We start from the raw sequence: 22,359 nt of genomic DNA, 5'->3' as shown, positions 1-22,359 counted from the left end.
TTAGGTTTAGGTACCATCTCCATGATATTTGTATTTGCAAATGTTCATCCCAAATTCTGAAAAAAATCTTAAATGTGAAACATTTCTTTTTCCAAGCATTTCTGATAAGTGGTACTCAACCTGTAATGAATTTTAATATTGTGAAGATCTAAAGACTGCGTGATGTGTACCTATCAATTGATTTGATTTCCCTGTTTGTAAGATAAAAAATATACATAGAAATTCTGCCTTAGAATGCCTTGCTTGACACTTGTGTAGCAGCTGCTTGTTTGTGGAATTCATGCAATATTTGTGTACACACACACACACACACACACACACTCCTACCTCTTGTATAATGGGATATAGCATATATTTAACTTGCTAGTTAATTATAATACAGGTTGTGTAGGAATTTCTTTAGATGTTTTACTATTATGTAAAAGATGAAGAACACCTTATTGTTTTTGTAAGGTTAAGAAAAAAGTTGGTTTATGTTTATAAAAATGAATGATATTTAAATGACCCATTGAGTGTCAACTTTACACAAATAGAAGGATTATGCGAGGAAGATATTTTATGTCTAACTACTGTTTGCTATGAAGTCAGTTTGTGAAATTTTTATTTACAAATTATTATTATAAGAATGTTACATATAGTTTTAGAGTTAATTTCATTTCCAAATATATAAAAGGAAGTTTTTATCTTATAAACTTCATTTTTATTTGTTGTGAATTTTTTCGTTTTTGTCTTTTTTTCTTTGCATTGTGTTTTTATTTTATTTATCTCCAAAAGAGAATGCTTGTCTCTTTTCAATAATGTGTGCATTAACATACGTGCATATACCTTATATGTCTATATGCTTAAAATTTTATGAAAACAATGTGTTTAAAGAATTTGTCTGATAAATTATGACTGGTTTTCAGCAAATTTTTTTTGAAAATACTTTCCTTTAGTGGTAAGGCAAACAAAATAGCTTTTATGGCAAGATGTTCTTTTTTCTTCTTTATTCTCTTTTTAGCATGCAATGATGCGCTTCTCAGAGTTAGAGATGAAAGAGAGAAAAGGTGGCCACTCAGCAACCAAAGACTCCAAAATATCCAAATTTAGTCCAGTTGATTGTGAACAATGGAAAGGAAATCAGGACAAAAAGCTGAAGTCGACCATTGCCAACTCAAACAACAGTGAGAAATGTAAGTAAACCTGAGCAGCTTGTTTGTGGTGTCACATCCCTGAGAACAGATGATCCTACTTCCAGGGCCTAGAGAGGTAAGAGAAAGTGATCCATTTAAAATGGATGTGTTGTGTGTGTCTTATTTGCAGTGGCTTAAGAAAAGTGATTTAGCTTGAAAACATCGAGGATAGTCATTTACTCTTTATGATAGGGCTGGTGGCTGAGTTAAATTTTTGTTTTAGAAATTGAACAAAATGACATGATGTCCAGTTGGCATCTGCTCAGAAAAATGGGCTGTTGTTGCCATCCATGGAGTGAAGAGCTGATTGTCCTTCACAGTGTTGTGGAAACCAGCAATGAGCCATTTATGAAATACTATTTCATGGGATAGGTCTCCCTTTCCAAAACAGTGTTGGTCCTGTATTTGGAAACAACATAATTCATTATAAAATAATAAGAGGAATGGGAGACACAACTGTGTTACAATGTCTCATTTTGTAGCAGTGAAATAATACTTCACAGCCTTAGGCACTGCTTCTACTACTCTGATTTTCTTCCTGGGCTTTGGATATTATATCTCTCAGATGGGCTCTGGCTCTGCTCTGCGTGGGTCCCTTCACCAGTTATCACCTCATGGGTGTCACGGTGGCTGAGAGCCAAGCAGTGAGCATGTTGGAGCTGGGCTGGGGATCTGGTGTGGGCAGGGGTCAAAAAGAGGGTAAAGGAAACCTTCATCCTTCTGAGGTAGCCATCCACTCATGCAGCACCAGTAGCTTCTAAGGTGACAGGTGCTTCTTGCACAGCTTTAGCTGGCTGCAGATGTGTGTGTGTGTCATATTTGTAGTGGCTGATTTAAGAAAAGTGAATTAACTTGAAAATGTCAAAGATAGTCATTTACTCTTTATTATAGGGCTCATGGCTGAGTTAAATTTTCATTTTAGAAGTTAAACAAATGAGTTTGGAGGCTTATCAAACTTGAAAATTTATCAGTAGGAACAAAAGTGGCATTTGAAGACAAGGCATCACACAGGCATTGAGTCCTTCCTTCTTGAAAAGGAGTATCTGTTTCCCTTGGCAGCCAGTGGCTGGAGTAGATCTAAGACCTGCTCAGTGGCAACACTTGGACAGGAGCTGGAGAAAGCCTGAGTCAAAGGGCTTCATGGGACTTCTTGGCTCAGGAAACTTCTCTTCCAGGAGAGCACCTAAATACTTTGTGGACTTCTTTGAATTTTGAGCTGAGAAATGGCCATAGCCTCTGCTGCAGAGGCTGTAAATTATATCAAGGTTATCCTCTACTGGAGTTTTACATCATTATCTGCAGAGGGATCAGACATCATGGGCAACCCTTAAAAGTCTTAGTGCTCTCCCATGTTGTTCAGGACTCACTGGGCATAGCTGCAGTGGTGGCAAAGTTGTTTTGTTGCCATGGCAACTTGTAAATGTTGTCTTGGTTGTGCTTGTTTGCGGTAGTGCTGTGGCACAACCATGATAAACTGTGGGATATATGTGCTGTGTATCATATAGCCATGTTGCAGGTAAGAGCTGTTAAACTGAACAACACAGCCACATTCATATGTGCCTACATTATGTGACAATGGGCATATGGTTTCCTCCTTTTAGAATGGCTGAAAGCAGAGATGATGGAGCCTAATTCTTAGGATCCCCTGTCTGCCCCTCTGCCCTTTGTCCTTTTGGGCAATGCTGTGGGTAACAGTTAAAATGGCCTCATTTGAGAAGGTCCAATTTGAAGTATGCAGTAGTGTGACATGCATACTCCTGTAGCTGGTGGCCTGTGAATTTCGGGAAGTCACTGTTGGTGTGATTCAGGGGTTATTGCTAGCATGTGTAAAGTCAGGTGAGATCTGTAAGGGGAATGGTAGGATTTAATTAAAGGAATCAGAATCCTTGTCCTGAAAGGCAGTAGTGAAAATGTCTCAAGTCTTTTCATTTTCTTTTCTCATAATGATTTGCAAATTTTGAAAAAGAGTGAATAGAACTAATTTGGAAAAAAAAATCCTTTTGCAGACTGAGATGTAGCTAAACTGTGTGTGAGTGTGCATATCAGTGAACCCTGGACTTGGAAAAGGAGTAGTCTTGATAATAGTTCAGAATGAAGAACCATAGACATCACACTCTGGGGTGCCTTGGGATGAGGCAGGGATGCACCATTTGTAAGGTTAGCTGCAGCCTCCCAGCCATAGGAATGCCATTCCTGGTAGAATGGAAAATGATGTGGATTTGGAGCAAGGTTGTGCACAGCACACTTCCTGTCCTTGCCTACTGGTCTCCCCATGAATGGGGGAACAGAGGGTAGTGTGTGATTGAGAGTCTGCCACACCCTCAGTGTGGGAAACCCTAGACAGACAGAGTCAAGCTGGGCTGTATTAAAGGGGTGCTCTTCTTCATTGAGTTGTTGATTACTGCCTATTGACACCAGTCTGTGAAATAAGTGATCACAGCTCTTCCAGGTGGTTTTCTGTTGTTAAAATATGTGGACAGTTTGGGAAAAAAGTTTCGATGATTGAGCTATAAACTCCTTTCACCCTTAGGTGGGAATTTTGCAGTGGGGGTTAAAACTTAAGTGGAAAACCTCACTGAAAAAGATGGCTTAGGGTTGAGAAAGTTACAAATACAGGTGACTATGTAGTATAAAAAAGTTGAATCTGATTATATGAGACTTGGAGTTCAAGTGCAAGGTGTAAAAAAGTTGAATCTGAAATATTAAGGTTGAGAGATTCATAATCTGATTTTTTGGAGGTGGGTGGTGATGTCTGATGAGAGAAGGCAAAGAAGAGTAGTTAATTCTGGATAGGACTCCATTCTAGCTAAACTACTACCTGATTATGATTCTGGAGGGCATTGTGGTATCACCTAGTCACCTCTTTAAACCACTTCAGCCTTACCATCTTTTCTGCCTTGAAAAAGGGAAGGAGAGAGTACTGTAAAAGTTAAACATAATTTTAAATTTGCACATAGTGCTTCTTTTTAAAAATATTTATTTAGTTTTTTAATTATTTTAATAGATTTAGGAGGTACAAGTGATTTTTTGTCACATGGCTGAATTATATAGTGGAGAAGTCTAGGCTTTTAATATGCCCATCATCTGGAGTGTACATTGTATCCAACCGGAACTTTTTTACTTATCAGCCCCCTCCCAACTTCCCTTCTTCTGAGTTTCCAAAGTACCTTATACCACTCGTATGACCCTGTACACCCATAATTTGGGTACCACTTATAAATTATAATGGGTGCCATTTGTTTTTCCATTCCTGAAATACTTGACTTAGGATAATAGTCTCCAGTTTCATTCAAGTCATGATGCTTCTTAAGAAAGTCCTTATATTTTTACACTACATCTCCACCTCCTCCCACATGGCTTTCAGGGAAGGATGATTGGAACAGGGAAGTTAACTATGAGAGTTTATGTCTTAGTCCATTTTGTACTGCTGTAACAGAATGTCATAGACTGGGTAATTTACAATTAACAGAAATTCATTTGTCTCATGGGGTTACCAACTGTTGAACTCCTCAGTTCTTGTTTTCTCAGAAATGAAGTATGAAAGCAAGAGACAGTGTTGAAGGAGCACGCAGCAAAGTTTATTAAAAATAAAATTCACTCTTAAGAGCAGGCACATGTCTGAACAGACTGTGGCCTGGAGTTTATTTGGCTTTCTAATCAGCAAGTGATATTATACTCAAAGGGGTAGGAATGGGTGGACAGTGGCACTGGGGTCTCTGTGTCATTCCTTTTCTCTTTGCTGGCCTTCCCTCCTTTATGACATTGTATTTCCTCTTTTTTTCTTTCTTAATCAATGGGCATGTTTTCTCCTTCCTGCTGTCGGGCAAGGGAATTTTCCACCTTACATAGTTAGGCACAGATGTGTTGCTGTGTCCAAACCCCATGGGGGAAGGCACAAACTGTAATGTACAGTGTGCACTGTTTTGTTTCTGTTATGTTTCTTATGATAGTTGTGGTTACCCTTTATCTTGTTATTTTTACAGTATAGTCTCTTACTCAGCAATCCATATGTTTATGTTGTTTGCTTTTCTATTTTCTCTGCTCCTGTCTCACTTTTTGTCCTTTTTTTTAAATTTCAAAATATTACAGGGGCATCAACCAACCAGAGTGATTTCATCTATTGATTTTGTTCCTTGAGTCAGGGTTAAAAGTGTGACCATCACTCAGATAGTGTTCATTGCACCTGCTAGTTAGGTTTTCATCCATCCCATCCTCTATCCCGCTGGCTTTATTTTAACTGAGTTTACTTCCCTCTGTGCACAATGTTTGCTCACTGGTTAGTTCCAGTTTAATAACAAGTATATGTGGTGTTTGTTTTTCCATTCTTTAGATACCTCACTTAAGATAATGGTCTCCAGTTCCATTCAAATTGTTGCAAAAGACCTTACATCATCCTTCTTCATGACTGAGTAGTATTCTATAGCATATGTGTACCACATTTGTCAATCCACTCATGAACTTGGGTTGATACCACATCTTTGCAGTTGTGAATTGTGCTGCAATAAACATTCAAGTGCAGTGTCTTTTTGACAAAATGATTTCATTTCCTTTGGTTAAATACCCAGTAGTGAGATAGCTGGATCAAATGGTTAGGTCTATTTTAAGTTCTTTGAGGAATCACCATACTATTTTACGTAGAGGTTGTATAATGTGCAGTCCTACCAACAGGTTCCTTTGTCTCTGCATCCATGCCAACATATATTGTTTTGGGACTTTTTATATAAAAGCCATTCTAACTGGGGCGAAGTGATACTTAGTTGTGTTTTTAGTTAGCATTTCTCTGATAATTAGTGGTGTTGAGCATTTTTTCTTGTTTATTGGCCATTTGTCTATTGTCTCTTGGACAACTTCTGTTCCTGCCTTTTTCCCACTTTTAGTGGGGTTGTTTGTTTCTTCCTGGCTGATTTGCTTGAATTCTTTGTAGATTCTGGTTATTCGTCCTTTATCAGATAATATAGTTTCTGAATATTTTCTCCCATTCTGTAAGTTGTCTGTTTTGCTTTGTTGATCATTTTCTTAGGTGTGCAGAAACATTTTAATTTAATAAACTCCCATTTATTAATTTTTGTTGTTGTTTTGATTGCCATTGAGATCTTCTTCACGAATTCATTGCCTAGGCCAATATCTAGAACAGTACTTCCAACATTTTCTTCTGTAATTCTTATGGTTTTATGGCTTACATTTAAGTATTTTATCTGTCTTGAATTAATTTTTCTGAGTGATGAGAGATATAGATACTGTTTCTTTCTTCTGCTTGTGGTTGCCCAAGTTTCCCAGCAGCATTTATTGAACAGAGCTTCTTCTGTCCAGTGTATATTTTTGTCCACTTTGTCAAAGATCAGTTAGCTGGATGTGGATGGTTTTATGTCTGGGTTCTCTGTTCTGTTCCATTGTTTTGTGTCTTGATTTTTGTGCCAATACCATGCTCTTTTGGTTACATAGCTGTGTAGTATAGTTTGAAGTCTGGTAATATGATACCTCCTGATTTGTTCTTTTTCTTTAAGAGTGCTTTGACTATGTAGGCTCTTCTTGTTCCAAACAAAGCATAGAATTATTTTTTTTAATATCAATGAAATATGACATTAGTATTTTGATGGGAATTGCATTGAATCTATAAATTACTTTGGGTGGTATGGACATTGTAACAATCCTGAGTCTATGAATTCATAAGCATGTTACATTTTCTCATTTGCTTATGTCAGCTGCAATTTCTTTCCTAGTTTCTTTCCTGTTTCATAGTTCTCTTTGTATAGATCTTCTCCTCCTTGGTTAAGTGGTTAAGAGCACTTCTGTGGGCACTCAGGTGCCATTGGGCAACTCTCCGCAGTCAGACATCCAGTCTTTCTCCACATGCTTGATGGCCACCAGCAAGTTGTTGACAACACAGGTGCCTGAGTAGACCCAGCTGAAGCTACTATTGCCCAGTAGTGGACCTACCTGGTACTGCGACTCCAGGAGCTCCTTCTCCTTGCTGGATGCCAGCTTGGTGGTGTGCGGGTCATTGCAGGGTGCAGCATGCAGGTGGGCAAGTGAGTTGATTTTATGTAAGAGCATCTCAACCTCCAGGGTGTTGGCACGGGGACTGTGCCTGGAGGAGCTGCAGCAGGAACAGGGGTTGGTGTTGTGCCAGTGGCTATGCCTGTGGCTGGGGCTGTGGGTGGCATTGCAGTTGTGTCTGCAGCTGGCACAGAAGGCTGAGAGTGAATTGGAGGACAACTGGGGGTACTGGTGAGACTGATTGCAGGAGTCTGGTCACCTGTATGGTCAGGCAGAGCTGAGGGTAGTGGAATGAGTGGCTTTTGGGGATGGTGTATCACTACCAAGGCACAAGGGCCCTGTGGCTGCTTCTGTGTGTCCAAGTGCTGCTGCTGTTGCCACCTCTGACCTAGCCTGTTATTAAAACTTTCCACAGTGTTTTGTATTTTCTTAAGTAAATTTTTTTCCCAGAAGTTCTATTTTTTTAAGTATGTCAATGTCTTTAGTGAATTTTGCATTCATTTTCTGAATTGTTTTTCTGGGGTTTCTTTGAGTTGGTTCTCCATTTTCTCTTTGATTTCATTGAACTTCCTTATAATTCATAGTTGGATTTCTTTATTTGTTGTTTCAGTAATTTCATTTTGGTTGGTATCCTTTGCTAGTGAGCTGGTGTTCCCTTTTGCAGGTGTCCTTTTGCTCTGATTTTTCATACTTCCCGAGTTCCTTCACTGATCCTTTCTCATCTGGGACAGCTGTTGCTTCTTATTTTTTGTTTTTCTTTTGTTTAAATGGGGCTTTTTTTTCTTGTCCCTTCAGTTATAAGGGTGTATCTGTAGCATATGTTGGGTAAGAACCTTTGGCTTTGCCTGTGTGTGCTTTGATAGAGGTCTAGGTTCTGGATAGATGCCTATAGATATCCTTAGTGTAGTGGTTTTCTCAGTTGCTGGTTATTTGTAGGCTGTGCAAGTGGTGAAATTTATGTGTAGGCAGATTCCTTGTCTCTCTGATGAGGGAAGATGGAGGTCTTTGAGATTCTTTCCCTTTCCCAAGCCCTGTGGTCTTCTTAACAGCATGAATTGCATTGGCACACCCAGTTTAGACTCTAAGCCAGTAGATGGTGCTTGTTGGTGAGAATCAAGTATACCCTCTATCATGACTCAGTAAATGCAGTAAAAGGGCTGCAAATTAACCCCCCCGTCAGTAGGTGGCGCTTGAACCAGCAGCAGTGTTGTTTTTGCCTCCTGTGACCAGCCCCAGTTCCTGAGGAGAAGTACTTCAATCGCCCAGGTGGTGGGTGGGGGCCTGAAACTTCCAGGTGAATCCTTATTCTCTTCCACAGCAGGGGCGGGGAGTGAGGTTGGGAAAGGCTGTGTTGGGTGAGCTTCCCTTCAGGCTTCATAAGAGCTAGCAAGGTTGCTATTTTAGCAAGATGTCAAAGGTCTGCTACCAGCTACTTGGAAAAGCCACCAGGGAGGGGCTGCCATGGCCCTGCCCAGCCAGAAAGTCAGCTTGTGGTGAGGGGCCCATCTGAGATCCACAATCTGGCTGTTTAGAGCAGGTTTCGCTCTTCTCCTCCCTCCTCTACTCTGTGGTCTCCTTCTAGCATCTGTCACCAGTCATGAGCCCAAACCAGCTTTTTCCCCACTTCATTGGCACTGTGGACTGGGAACTTCCCTGTCCCAGGATCCTGCCCTGGGCTGACAGCATGGCTTTCCTGTCATGGGAGAGGTGCTCCACAAGTGTGCTGTGGCTGGGACCCACAGTATCTTCTCTAAGTTCTGCCCATTCAGGTTCCCTCACCTCTCAGAGTTATTTCACAAGTCTCCCCTCTATAACCCTGAGCAACATGCTCAAATCCTGGGGGTAGAAGATCTGACCTATGAGCTGTCCGTGGGTCCCTGACCATACCTGGGAGAAGTGTGCTGGTCCCGTGTTGCTTATGGGGTGCTCAAACAGGTTTGATGTCCCTCTCCTTCAAGGTGTGCCTTGCTCTGATGAAGCAAGCAGTCAGTCAAGGAGCACCAGAAAGGGCTGGTGAGCAGGGAGCTCTCAGTTTGGGTACCCCTTAGTCCTCTGCAGGTCTTTAAGAGGAAAGGATCACACCCCAATCTCTGTGGAAGCTCCAACTAAGGGGAAGTAGCAGCTCCTGAGAGCTCTGGCTCAAGATCTCTCTCTTCAGCTGAAAGTGTGGTGAGGAGAAGTGGGAAAAGGGTCCATATGGAGGGAAGCTAGCACTCTAGTCATCTCTGTCCCTCTCTCCAGAAGGCAGATGCCCCAAAATGTCCAGGCTTAGGGTCATGCAGATCGCCTTAGACACACTGGTGTCCTGTGGCTCTTGCAGTCTGGGCTGGAGTTGAGAAATGTTTATGTGGGAATGAGCTAGATGAAAATTGAGGAGCTGAAGCCCCATGGGGAGGACAAAGGTGCACAGGGGGTGGAGAAGCAGTATGGCACCTGCCATCTCAGCTTTGGTCTGTAGAGACCTTGGGGTTTCTGCCCTGGTGCTTTGTCTTCAAGAAGCTCTCAGTTCACTGGCAGCAGCAGGATCTTTTGGGTTCATGAAGAGAGAAATGCCCTCCAGCAGCTCGGAAGCCTGCTGACGGCTAGGGATATGAGGGAGGAAGAAAAAAACTGCCCCACCTACCCTTTTTGCTGAACTCCAAGCCTCCTAGCGTTGACCTCTGCTGATATCTTGCTCCTTCCTTCTCTGTTACACACCTTCTTCCCATGGAATCTCTGATAGGTTCTGGCACTTTTCCCTTGGAACTACACCTGATCTATGGTGGTGGTTTGTTTGTTTGTTTCATTTTAGGAAACCAGTTTATTTATTTATTTTATTCTATTTCAGCATATTCTTTTTTCAGCGCACGTGTGTGCGCTGCGTGCCGCGGCCGCGGGTCGCCCCGGTGTGCGCTGGGGGACCGGGGGGTAGAGCCCGTCTCACGCCCCCCCTCCCCTGTGAGCGTGCGGTCCTCCACCTGGTCCCGTGCCAGGCCGCGGATGGATGGGTGCTCCCGTGCTGGCGCCTGTGGACCGCGCCTTGGGGGGACCGCCCGGCCAACGTGTGGGGGTCGTTCCACTGGGGCGCGGTGCTCCCCGGAGCGAGACCGGATTGGGAATGGACGAGAATGGGATCAGGCGCGGCGGCGTTGGGGGCCGAGGGCCGAAGGGCCGAGGTCGCTCTTGGGACGGCCCCGGTGGTGAGGCCGTGGCCCCGTGGGAGGGTCGAGGGGTTGCCGGAGGCTTTGGCTGGCTGGCACCACGGGCGCGTTGCGGGACCGCTCTCGAGTTTGGGCCGGTGGGATCCCGTGGCGTTGTTTCCCCAGTGGCCTGGTTGCGGCGGAGGTCTCAATATTGTACCCTACTGAGAGGGTAAAAAGTCTAGGTTACGTATATTGCCCTTGCCCCCGACCCCCCCCCCCCCAGTCAGAGCTTCAAACGTGTCCATCGCCTGGACAGTGGGCTTCGCACTCATTTTGTATGTATACACCCATCCCCTCCCCCACCCACATCTGCCCGACACCCGATCAGTGTTATTCCTAAATGTCCTCTTAGGTGATGATCAGTGAAACCAATTTGATGGTGAGTACATGTGGTGCCTATTTTTCCATTCTTGGGATACCTCGCTTAGTAGAATGGGTTCCAACTCTTTCGAGGAAAATACAAGAGATGCTATGTCACCATTGTTTCTTATAGCTGAGTAGTCTCCATGGTATACATATACTACATTTTATTAATCCACTCATGTATTGATGTGGGTTAATAAAATGTGGTGAACCTTCTCCTTCTCTCTGAGATGATCTGGCAGTTATTTCCTCTTATCAGCCGTCTTTTCTGCTCCTCATGTGTCATTTTTATTATGCTAACATTCTGTGACACTTGTGATTACCCTGATATTGCAGTGTGTTTTTTTAGTGAATATCCTGTTTGTTTACATGGGCCTTTTCATACCTCCTCTGCTTGTTTCTCACTTTCCTATCTATGCTAAATATGGGAAGTCCAAGATTGAGGAGCCACATCTGGTGAATACCATCTTTCTGTGTCACCCATGGCATAAGGTGGAAGGGCAAGAGAGCACAAAAGAAAGGGTAGAAGGGGACTAAACTATTTTTTTTAATCAAGAACTTAGTCTCAAGATAACTAACCCACTCCCACAATAATAACATTAATTAATGACTAGGTATCATGACCTAATCACTGTTTAAAGATCTCGTCTCAACACTGTTGCATTGGGATTTAAGTTTGAGGGATGCATTCAAACAATTGCATTCTGCCCCTGGTGCCCAAAATTCATGTCCTTCTTTCATGCAACATACATTCGTTCTGTCCCAACCAGCCCTGAAGACTTAACTCAGTCCAGCACCAACCCCAAAGTCCAGTCTCATCTACAATCAGATGTGATCAGACTCAGGCATGATTTGTCCTGAGAGGCAGATTCCCTCCAGTTGTGAGCCTGTGAAATCACATAGGTTATCTACTTCCAAAATTCAGTGGTGCAACAGACATAGGATGGACATTCTGTTCTAAAAGAGAGAAGTAGTAAGAAGAAAGGGTTAACTGGTCCCAAGTAAGTCCAAGCCAATGGGGTGAACATCATTAAATCTTATGACTCCAGAAGAATCTTTGACTTTATGTCCTGCATTCTGTATGCACTGGGGTAAAGGTTGGACCGCTAAGGCTCTGGGCAGCCCTACCACCATGACTTTATTGATCTCAGCCCATGTGACAGCTCTCACAAGTTGGAATTTTGTGTCTGTAGCTCTCTCAGGCTGGAGGTGCACACTGCTAGCCATATAGTTCTGTGGGCTTGAGGGCTGCCCCACATTTAAGTTCTGCTAGGCATTGCACTAGTAGAAACTCGCTGTGGTAGCTGCACTTCTGTGACAAGTCTATACCTGGGCCCCCAGGCTGTTTACCACATTCACTTCACCAGAATGTAGGGAGAAGAAACTTGAGGTGATTCAGAACAGGGAATGCTGAGGTCCTGTGAGCACCTCCCTGGAAACCTTTCTCTCAGTGCCTTAGGTTACCTCTGAGCTCCCCAGAATGCCATTAGGTTCATTCTCCTATTGTCTTGATGAACACCTGGTTTCCTCATATCTTACTATCTTTAGCAAATGTTCACTTTGCCATAACCAAGCACATTCTGTCCCCAGTACACATTTAAAATCTTTACATGGCTATAGTTTTTAATTTTTTTTATTGTTCTCTCCTTTAGTCCTTAAATTGTTTCTCTCCTCTGTCATTTTACTGTAAGTGTCCAAAAGAAGTCTTGCAGCACTTTGAATACTCTGCTGCTTAGATGCTTCTCTGTCAGATATCCAAATTCAGCGCTCTTAAGTTCTGCCTTTCAGAAAGTTCTCCAACAAGAACACAGTATTTTCAAGTTCTTTGCAACTGTTTTAGCAAGGATGGCCTTCTCTCACTTACAATAAGATAGTCCTCCTTTCCTTCTAAGACTTCATCACAATGACCTTTAGTGTCCATATTTTATCAACATTATGATAATAACTATTTAAATTATTTCTAAGAAGATTCATATTTTCCCTACAGTTCTTTCTTCTTTTTTCCTTTATTTCAGAATTTTATGGGAGTACATAATGTTTTGCTTACATAATTTGCTTTTGTAAACTTTGAGTCAAAGTTTTAACTGTGCCTTTCAGTCAGTTAGTGTGCATTATACATCTTAGGTGTGCATTTATCTAGGCCCTCCCCCAGCCTCCCACCTGCTTAATTTCCCTTGAATTTTATTTCCATATGTGCAACATTAGTGTTGTTCAATTAGTTCCAATTTAGTATTGAGTACATGTGGTGTTTATTTTTTTTTCCTATTTTGCTATACTTCACTTAGAAGAATGATCTCCAATTCCATCCACGTTTTTGAAAAGTTACTAGATCACCATACAGTTCTTTCTTCTGAGCCCTCACTGTAATCACCCTTTATGTTCTGTTTGTGAAAATAGTCTTTTTGTAGCTGCTCCTCCAAACTCTAGCACCCTGTGTTCATAAGCCAATTCCAGAGCCACTGCCACATTTTTAGGTATTTGTTATGGCAGCAGGCCTGCATCTTAGAACAGTTTTCTATCTTAGTGTGTTTTGTTTTACCATAATACAATATCAGAGACTGAATAGCTTATAAAGAGGTTTATTGGCTCAAGACTCTAGAGGCTAGGAAGTCCAAGGTAGAGGGGCTACATCTGGTGAAGACCTTGTTGCTATGTCTTAATATGACAGAGGGCATCATAGGGCAAAAGGGGGCTAAACTTTACTTTTAATAAGGAACTACTTCCACAATAATGGTATTAATGCATCCATGAGGTTGGAGCTCTCATGACCTAGTCATCTTTTAAAGGCCTAAACACTGCTGTATGGCGATTAAGTTTCCAACATATGAACTTTGAGGGACACATTCAAACCTTAGCAGTTTACATCTTAAAATTTTGTAAATCTTGGCACTAAAATTCAAGTTAATCTGGGGGGGAGCTAAGAGTCTTTTTAAAGAAATTTTCTGGACTTTCCCTTTGCCCTGCTCAGCCTATGTTTGTGAAGCCCATCTGGAGGAGTGGCTTGCAGTAATGATCCCACTTTATAGATGAAGGGGGCTGAGCTGTAAAATAGCACTGCTACTGCCATAGCAATTAAGGTCACAGAGCAGCTCTACTGACAAACCTGCAGTGCATCCCGTTTATATGCCTAAGCTAAGCTGGGTACAGTGGTCATCTTGTCTGCATTGTTAGGTAGGCATAGATCAGAGGTTTGGGCAAACTGTGTGTTTTCTCCTACTGTTGCCATGACAGAAGACCCTTCCTGGGCATGTTTTTGGGTGCTCACCCAGTTTTGGGTATACTTATAGAGACCTAGGATGGTATGCACTGGTGTGCATGGCCCAGCCATACCAGTCCGTGTGGTGCACCATTGTGAGTTAGGAGGTAGAGGAATGGCTGGGGAGACTCTGCCATTCTTTTATAGGAGTATATGGAGCCTATCTGTCCCTCCTTAGGACACCCTTGAAGAGGTAGTGAATGGATCTTTCCACCACTGAGCACACAGGTTAGCCCAGGCCAATATGAAGCTTGCCTCCACAGCTGACTGCCACTAACCACTGGGAATAGTCCCAGGGGAAACTTATGAGGGGATGAATGGGGCTGGTCAGGAGTAGGAGTGGGCTGGGGAGAAGAGGGATGAGATCAACATACGAGGCGTCTACTTATTTTATCTAGAAATTGAGTTAGCAACTCAGCTGAGCGTTACCAAGATCCCAGACCTATACCCCTGGTGATGTGCAGGATCATTTTAGGGAGCTGAGGACAAATACCTTAACCTTATGGGAGTTATTCAGTATTAGAAAAATTGTGACCAGAAAAGCAGTAGATTGTGAGTTAGAGAAAAAATGATAAGTAATGCTGGGCTGAGATGATTCAGGAAAAAGCTCCGTGGCAATGCTAGGGTGAGTACAGGGATGCTGGGGTGAGCAATTTTGTAAGCATTGGCTTCACATAGAAAAGATGCCCAACACTGAAAGTCATAGGGTCGTGTTTGTAGATGCTTGCATATGAAGGAAGGCATGAAGATGAGGAGTGCCAACTGGGGTGATCAATGTCCCCAGGGGGTTTCCCCTATCTTGGAGAGGAAGTGTTAGCAGCCCCTTCCTTCAGGAGAGATGTCTGCTTCACCCCGTCAACTTTCTGGGTTTCTTTTAACACTTTGTCTCCTATCCTTCTTTCTTCATCATGTCCCCTGTTGACCATAGTGTTTTCTCTTCTGCAGATGACATTTTGGGTATATTTAATTTATTATATCAGCCTTATGTTTATTTTAAAATAATAATCTCAGCAAACGTTCCATTATAGATTTATAGGTCAACCCAGGCTTAGTTGGATCTTTTTTTTATTCAGCATATTATAAGGGTACAAATGTTTAGGTTACATATATTGCCCTTGCCTCCCACCCCTGAGTCAGAGGTTCAAGCATGTCCATCCCCTAGATGGTGCATATCACACCCATAAGGTGTGTATGTAGCCATTGCTTCCTCCCCCTCCTACCTGCCTGATATCCAATGAATATTATTCCGAGATGTGCACGTAAGTGTTGATCAGTTAATACCAATTTGGTGGTGAGTACATGTGGTGCCTGTTTGTCCATTCTTGTGATACCTCACTTAGAATGGGCTCCAGCTCCATCCAGGATAATACAAGATGTGCTAGATCACCATTGTTTTTTATGGCTAAGTAGAACTTGATGGTATACATATACCACATTTTGTTAATCCACTCATGGATTGATGGGCACTTGGGTTGTTTCCACATCTTTGCAATTGTGAATTATGCTGCTATAAATATTGAAGAGCAGAGTGCTTTTTTTTTATAGAATCTCTTATCTCTTTTGTTCTTTTGGGTAGATGCCTAGTAATGTGGTTGCTAGATGAAATGGTAGTTCTACTTGTGTCTCTTTGAGGCATCTCCATGTTGCTTTCCACAGAGGTTATACTAGTTTGCAGTCCCACCAGCAGTGTAGAAGTGTTCCTATCTCTCTGTGTCCAACATTTATTGTTTTGGAACTTTTTGATAAAGGCCATTCTCACGAGATAAAAGGAGAAGACTATAGTGCTTTAAAAAAGATAATGTGGATGCCTCATGTCCTTTCTTGGTACCCTCATGACCACAAGTATAAAAAGTGTAGAAGTTGGAAGTTACAAGTGTGGTTTATACCTTACTTTCTGCTTTACGTGTTGTTTGTCATCAGTGTGCCCTTTCTTTGGAAAATTCTGTTTCTCAGGGTTTTGTGCCAATAATGCATGAGGACCCCAATCTCCAAAGAAGGGTCTATCAATAGAAAATTACCTTGGGCATGGTGATCCTACCTGTTCCCCAAATCCTGCCTTCTCACAGGGTGGCCTTTGGATCTTCATTTATGAATTCTTGCCTTTCTTCCTCCTAGGTGACTATAGTGGTGGAAATAAACACCATGATCCCTTTAAAGCCTCAGAGGATGAAGATCTTCCTGTGACATACTTCATGGAGAGACAGCTTGTAAGAGAGCTGCCCATCAGTGAGGTATCTGCAGACATGTCACATAGCCTTACCCCTCAGCTGGACAGGAAACGCAAAGTCTCAGGTTACAGCAGCCATACTGAGACTACTGTGGTAGATCTGCCAGAGGACCTTCTGCTGAAAGCCAAACAAAGACGAGTCTCTAAAGGTGAGCTTGGTCGGTTTCGTGTGCCTATGCCAGGGGCCTTTCCATGTGGCCACTGTGTATAGACAGGAGGTGTCAATGTAAGGCATGCTGCTCTGTAGACAGAGTCAGTGAAGGAATGCTTTACTTCCAAGGCTTGGTGACATGCTCAGGCAGAGACAATGACCATATCCATCCCTTTCCTCTTACCCCATTAGTGATATGTAAGACAATTTGTCCCCCCACAAAGGGGGCTTGATTAATTCATAGTTATTTCTCTATTAGATAACTGGCCTGAGAGGGAAATGACAAATGATTCTTGTAACCACTTCAAAGACTCACATTATAGTGAGCTGACCAACCTGAAAGTGTGCATTTAATTAACAGGGCTCAATCCTAAAACACACCACCACTCTCTGGACCTTAGAGAATGGTGGGAACCACAGGTATCAGCAGCAGAGAGCAAACCTAGCCAGCAAAGCAGGAAGGAAATGGTTCAGGCAGTTCAGCGTGAGGTCACTGGCCAGGGGAATAACATCACTGAAGAGAAACACAGCAGGAAAAGGGCAGAGGCCAAAGGCAGCAGAAGCTGGTTGGAGGAGTCACTCAGATCCACTGACAATAAACAAGGTATGTGGAGGCCATCCTTGACTATCTTCTTCACCTCCTTCTGGAAGGTATAGGAAGAGCTGGCTTCTATTCTCTTGTCTGAGCCTTTTGAATAAACTTGCTACTTGGCATTTTGTATGTTAACCTCTTTGTGGCTTGAATGTGGAATAATTAAAGTAGTAATGCCTTGAAAATATGATTGGTATATATTTAAAAACTAAAGCGACTCCAGTGATAAGTGTTAACAATGGGCTTTTTGTCTGCACTGGCTACAATTATGTAATGCCAGCTTTTTGTCCACTTCCCATCACTGTCCCACCATGTTTCCATTCCCTCTGTATTTAGGCTTGCCTGTGTTCTCCTGCTGTCTGCCCACGAAGAGCCTTTCATCCACCAGTGCAAGCAGCAAAGAGCAGACTCAGCCAAACTCCCTGCCAGCCTTGAGGCCACCTGCCAAACAGCAGAAAATTAAAGAAACCCTTAAAACGGATATACTGTGCACTGGTGAAGAGGGTTGGCAGGCTCCCTCCCTGCTGGAGAAATGTACCAACAAGAGTGAGAAACCATCTGGGAAGAGACTGTGTAAAACCAAGCATTTGATACCCCAGGAACCCAGGCAAGGGTTGTCACTGACACAAGACTACTATATGGAGAATGCTGATGGCAAGGTACCTCTTGACCCCTGTTCTCTTCTTGTTCTTGTGCAGGTATTTCCCATGCCAGCCTATAGTTTGTACCTGCCTGATTTTCAGGGATAAAGGATTTCTTAGAGTTCTCTGACAAAAAAATTCCCTGTCTCATAGGTGTACTTTTCCTGGATGGTGGTGAACCTGCATACTATTAAGGTTTAAACTCATACCCCAATCTATGAAATTCCTCCCTTGATATTCCTCCTCCCAAGGGAAAAATCATGCTTTCCTCCACTGCAGGTTTTTCTTATGGGAGGAAGAAGGCAATTGGCCCGTGTAGGAAGGACACAACTTTAACTGTGTGTGCTGTCTGGTTTTGCGATAGGTGACTGTCCAGAGATTCAGAAAGTGGCCAGAGTCCAGTTTGGACTGTGTTCTGCCACCAGCCAAGCAAGAGCCAAAGCCCTTCGACCACTTGGAGCAGTTTCCACCAGCTTCCCAGTCATCACAGCTGCCATGTTCAAGTTATCCTCAAGAAACTATCCGGTCTCGCCCAATGCCACTAGGAGCACGGAGACCTCCTGTCAATAAGAACACTGGTGAAACCCTCCTGCAGCGGGCAGCCAGGCTGGGCAATGAGGTAAGTGTCCCTGTGGGTGACAGCTGTTCCAGGTTGGGGGGTAGGCCACCTAGGCAGGGTAGGGGAAGTGGAAGGAGAGGGACTTTAGCAGCAGAGCTCTGCCCCCTCCAGATCAGGAGGTTGGGCTGGTATTCCAGCAGGATGTTTTTGTTAGCCCCATTCTTGCTGCTATCTCTTTGGTGACTTGTTCATTGGAGGTGTGGAAAGACAGACATCTCTGAAGTTCAGTTGGTGTTTAGGCAGGTAGGCTGCTTTGCTATACTCTAGTCTTATTCATTTATCTCTGATATCAAATCTGACATAACACGGGGCTTGGCAACTGGGGAATTTTCATGAGCTTTTTTGGATTGTGCTTAGCAAGGGGAAGTGAAGTTATGAGTTCTATCTGGAGTTCCTTGTGCTGTTGTTGGTGGAGAGGTGGCCCTGTGTGGGGAGCAGGAGGGAAGTGACTGTTCAGAGTTGGGACATAGAAATAGAGCCATGGGGCAGACTTCAGTGGTTTCTTTCTGAGAGAGTTTAAGGTACCCTGTGGTTGAAGACAGGGGACTCAGGGTTTCCACACAACTCACTTCTGCACCTACTCATCCCCCTCTCAGTAGGGTGGATGAAAATGACAGCTTATATTGACTGAGCACTCTACTGTATGCTGTTTCTAAGCCCATATGACCTGGAGTAACCCATTTCATCCTTTCATCATCTTTGCATGGTAGTATCTAGTATTATTCCTGCTCTTGGATGAGGAAACTGAATCCCATAGGTGTTATATGACTTGGACAGATACTAATAGAGCATCCTGGCTCCAAAGCCCAGCCATCCAGTTATGCCTCTGAACCTGCCTCCTTTCCCGGACTGCCTCATATCAGAATTGCACTTTTTATAGTTCAAAACATTTTTGAAATAAATTACTCCCTCTGCTTCTGTGCATCTCCCCCGCCACACACGAAAAGCATTGTTGGTATCAGCACTTTGGGCATTGAATGGTAAAAATAAAGTACAGCTCAGCAAGCTGAGTGTGGAGGTATGACAGAGCATGTATGGCAGGATACATGCTGGGCCACACTAGCCTGTGAGTTCCCAAGATTTGGCCAGAGCTGTTTGACCCAGAGCCCACCCTGAGACATGACTGTGTGGGTAGAAGCTTAGAAGTTGGCTCACATCTGTGGGATGGTTCTTTAAAGCAACAGCAGGGCTTTTCTTATTGCATTTTGCCCTGGTTTGTTTGTACCAATATGTATCTTTCTGAGAATTCTAGATTATTTTGGAGAGAACTGCCTGGAAGGATTTGGTAATTAGCTCAGTTACTTACATATTAAATGCAACTGGCAACCAGTTGTCTTCCCCCAAGAGGAGAGGAGCAGTACCTAAGAGGAAAAGCTAGATGTAGCGTACTAAGCATTCCCTTCCATCAAGTGGGGCTGCTAATTTCTAATTGTGATTGAGAAAATAAGCTTAAGATTCCACAAGAACCAAAGGTGAGAAATAACTCGAGGACAGATAGCTCTGTTAGCCTTACAGGGAAGGGCTCTTGGCCTGCTCTTTAATATTGACCTCATTTCTATCAGTCTCACCCCTTTTGGAGCTAGAGACTTCAGAGACCCTGGAAGGTACTCTAAGGAATAGTTTCCATTTTGGTTGTGATTATAGAGCTGATAGATCTGGGGCATGGACCAAGGGGCATCTTGAACAAACTCCACATCTGAATATTTTTATGCTACCAGACTTTTAATGGCATATTTGGTTTTGAGACTTTGATGTAAGGATAGCTGATTTTGTTGTTTCAAATTACTAATACTTGTATAGTTAGAAAAATAGTAGTATTTTCAGATAAAAGATGAATATTCAATATGTAAATTACACAGTAGCCCAATTAAAAAAATATTGATACACTGTAACTTTATTTATGGAGTCCATGTTATATTTTGTTGCATGCACATAATCTGTAATGATCAAATTACGATATTTAGGATATCCATCACCTCAAACATTTATCATTTCTTTGTGTTGGGGACATTTCAAACCTTTTATTCTAGCTATTTTGAATTGACCTTTTGTTAACTGTACTCACTGTGTTCTGCTATTGAAGATTAGAACTTATTCCTTCTTGCTAACTGTATGTTTATACTCATCAACCAGTCTCTCTTCACTCCCAAGCACCACCCTTCTTAGCCTGTGGTAACCACCGTGGTACTCTCTACTTCCATGGGATTTACATTTTTGGCTCCCACCTAGAAGTGAGAATATGCTATATTTGTCTTTCTGTGCCTGGCTTTTTTCACTTAATACATTGACCTCCAGTTATTGCAAGATTTCATTTTTTTTTATGGCTGAGTAGTATTCTGTTGTGTATGTATCACTTTCTCTTTATCCATTTGTCCACTGGTAGATACTTAGGTTGATTCCATATCTCAGCTATTGTGAACATTACTGCAGTAACAATGGGGATGTAGATGTCTCTTTGATATACCAATTTAATTTCCTTTAAGTAAAGACCCAATAGTGCTGGATTGTATGGTTCTTCTGTATTTAATTTTTTTTTTGAGAAACTTCTGTACTGTTTTACATAATGATTTTACAATTTACATTCCTACTAACAGTGTGTAAGAATATCCTTTTCTCCAAATACTCACTGGAATTTATATTTTGTCTTTGGACAGTCATTCTAATTGGGGTGAGATGATATCTCATGTAGTTTTGATTTATATTTTCTTGACGATTAGTGATGTTGAGCATTTTCATATGCCTGTTGACCGTTTTTATGTCTTTTGTGAAAGTCTATTCAGATCCTTTGCCCACTGGGGACTAGTTTGTTTGCCTTTGAGGTAAGTTTCTTTTATTCTAGATATTAGTCCCTTGTCAGATGAATAGTTTGGCAAGTATTTTGTCCCATTTCACAGATTGTCTCCACTCTGTTGATAATTTCCTTGGCTGTGCAGAAGTTCATACTCCCATTTGTTTATTTTTGTTTTTGTTGCTTGTGCTTTTGAGGTCTTAGTCAAGAAATGTTTGCTTACACTAATGTCCTGAAGGATTTCCCCCATTTTCTTCTAGTAGTTTTTTTAGTTTGGGGTCTGAAATTTAAATCTTTAAGACATTTTGATTTTATTTTTCTGTATGACAATAGATAAAAATCTATTTTCCTTCTTCTGCATATGATTACCCTGTTTCTCCAGCAACATTTATTGAAGAGGGTGACCTTCACTGAAATGTATTCTTGGCACCTTTCTCAAAAATTCTTAGCTATGAATGTGTGATTTATTTCTGTGTTCTCTATTCTGTTCTGCTGATCTGCTTTATTAGTAAATTTTAACTCTTTTGCGTGTTTTCATGAAGGTGATTACTATCTGTTTGCCTCCAGATATAGGATTTCCTTCAGCATCTCTTGTAGGGCCAATCTAGTGGTGATGAATTCACTCAGTTTTTACTTGTGTGATAAGGATTTACTTTATTGTTTGTTTTTTGAAGGATAGCTTTTCTGAATGTAGTATTCTAGGCTGGCCGATACTTTCTTTCAGCAATTTAAATATATCACCCCATTCTCTTTTGGCATGTGAGGTTTCTGTTAAGAAATTTGCTGTTAGTCTGGGGATTTCTTTATATGTGACTTGATACTTTTCTTTTGCTGTTTCTAGAATTCTCTTTTTCTCTGACTTTTGACTCTTTTTCTCTGACATTAGAGTTTGACTCTAATGTTCCTTGGAGATGATCTTTTTTTTTTTTTTTTTTTTGAGTTGTATCTATTTGAAGATCTCTGAGCTTATATCTCTTGCATGTCCTGGGGAGTTTTCAGGCTTTTTATGCCTTTGCCTATCTTCTCTTCTAAAACTCCCCATATTTGAATATTTCATTGATTTATGATGCCCTTATGTCCCATAGGCTTTCTTCATTCTTTTTTTAATGTTGGTTTTTTTTTTTACATATTTTGTCTGACTGGATTATTTCCAAAAACCTGTTTTCAAGTTCAGAAATTCTTTCTTCTGCTTGATGTAGTCTACTATTGAAGCTCTCAATTAGATTTTTATTTCATTCATTGAATTCTGCACTTACACAACTGTTGTTTGATTCTTTACTTTGTCTTATCTTTTTTTTTTAATTTCTCATTCAGATAATGAATTGTTTTTCTGAATTTCTTTGCGTTGTTCACCTGTGTTCTCTTGTTTTT

At 41.9% G+C, this 22,359-nt stretch overlaps 1 protein-coding gene across 1 annotated transcript in view; it reads left to right on the top strand.

Moving 5' to 3' along the window:
* Positions 1–22,359, top strand: part of BCOR (BCL6 corepressor) — a 72,014-nt gene that overhangs the window by 4,316 nt on the left and 45,339 nt on the right. The window contains exons 3-7 of the mRNA XM_045538967.1: positions 1,001–1,172; positions 16,086–16,346; positions 16,710–16,952; positions 17,277–17,599; positions 17,946–18,200. Coding sequence (XP_045394923.1) covers positions 1,001–1,172; positions 16,086–16,346; positions 16,710–16,952; positions 17,277–17,599; positions 17,946–18,200 — 1,254 coding nt within the window. The remainder of the gene's footprint in view (positions 1–1,000; positions 1,173–16,085; positions 16,347–16,709; positions 16,953–17,276; positions 17,600–17,945; positions 18,201–22,359) is intronic.

This window comes from Lemur catta, chromosome Y (genome assembly GCF_020740605.2).
Source record: "Lemur catta isolate mLemCat1 chromosome Y, mLemCat1.pri, whole genome shotgun sequence".
NCBI lineage: Eukaryota > Metazoa > Chordata > Mammalia > Primates > Lemuridae > Lemur > Lemur catta.
The sequence above is the reverse complement of the archived record's forward strand: the minus strand, read 5'-3'. Positions and strand labels throughout refer to the sequence as shown.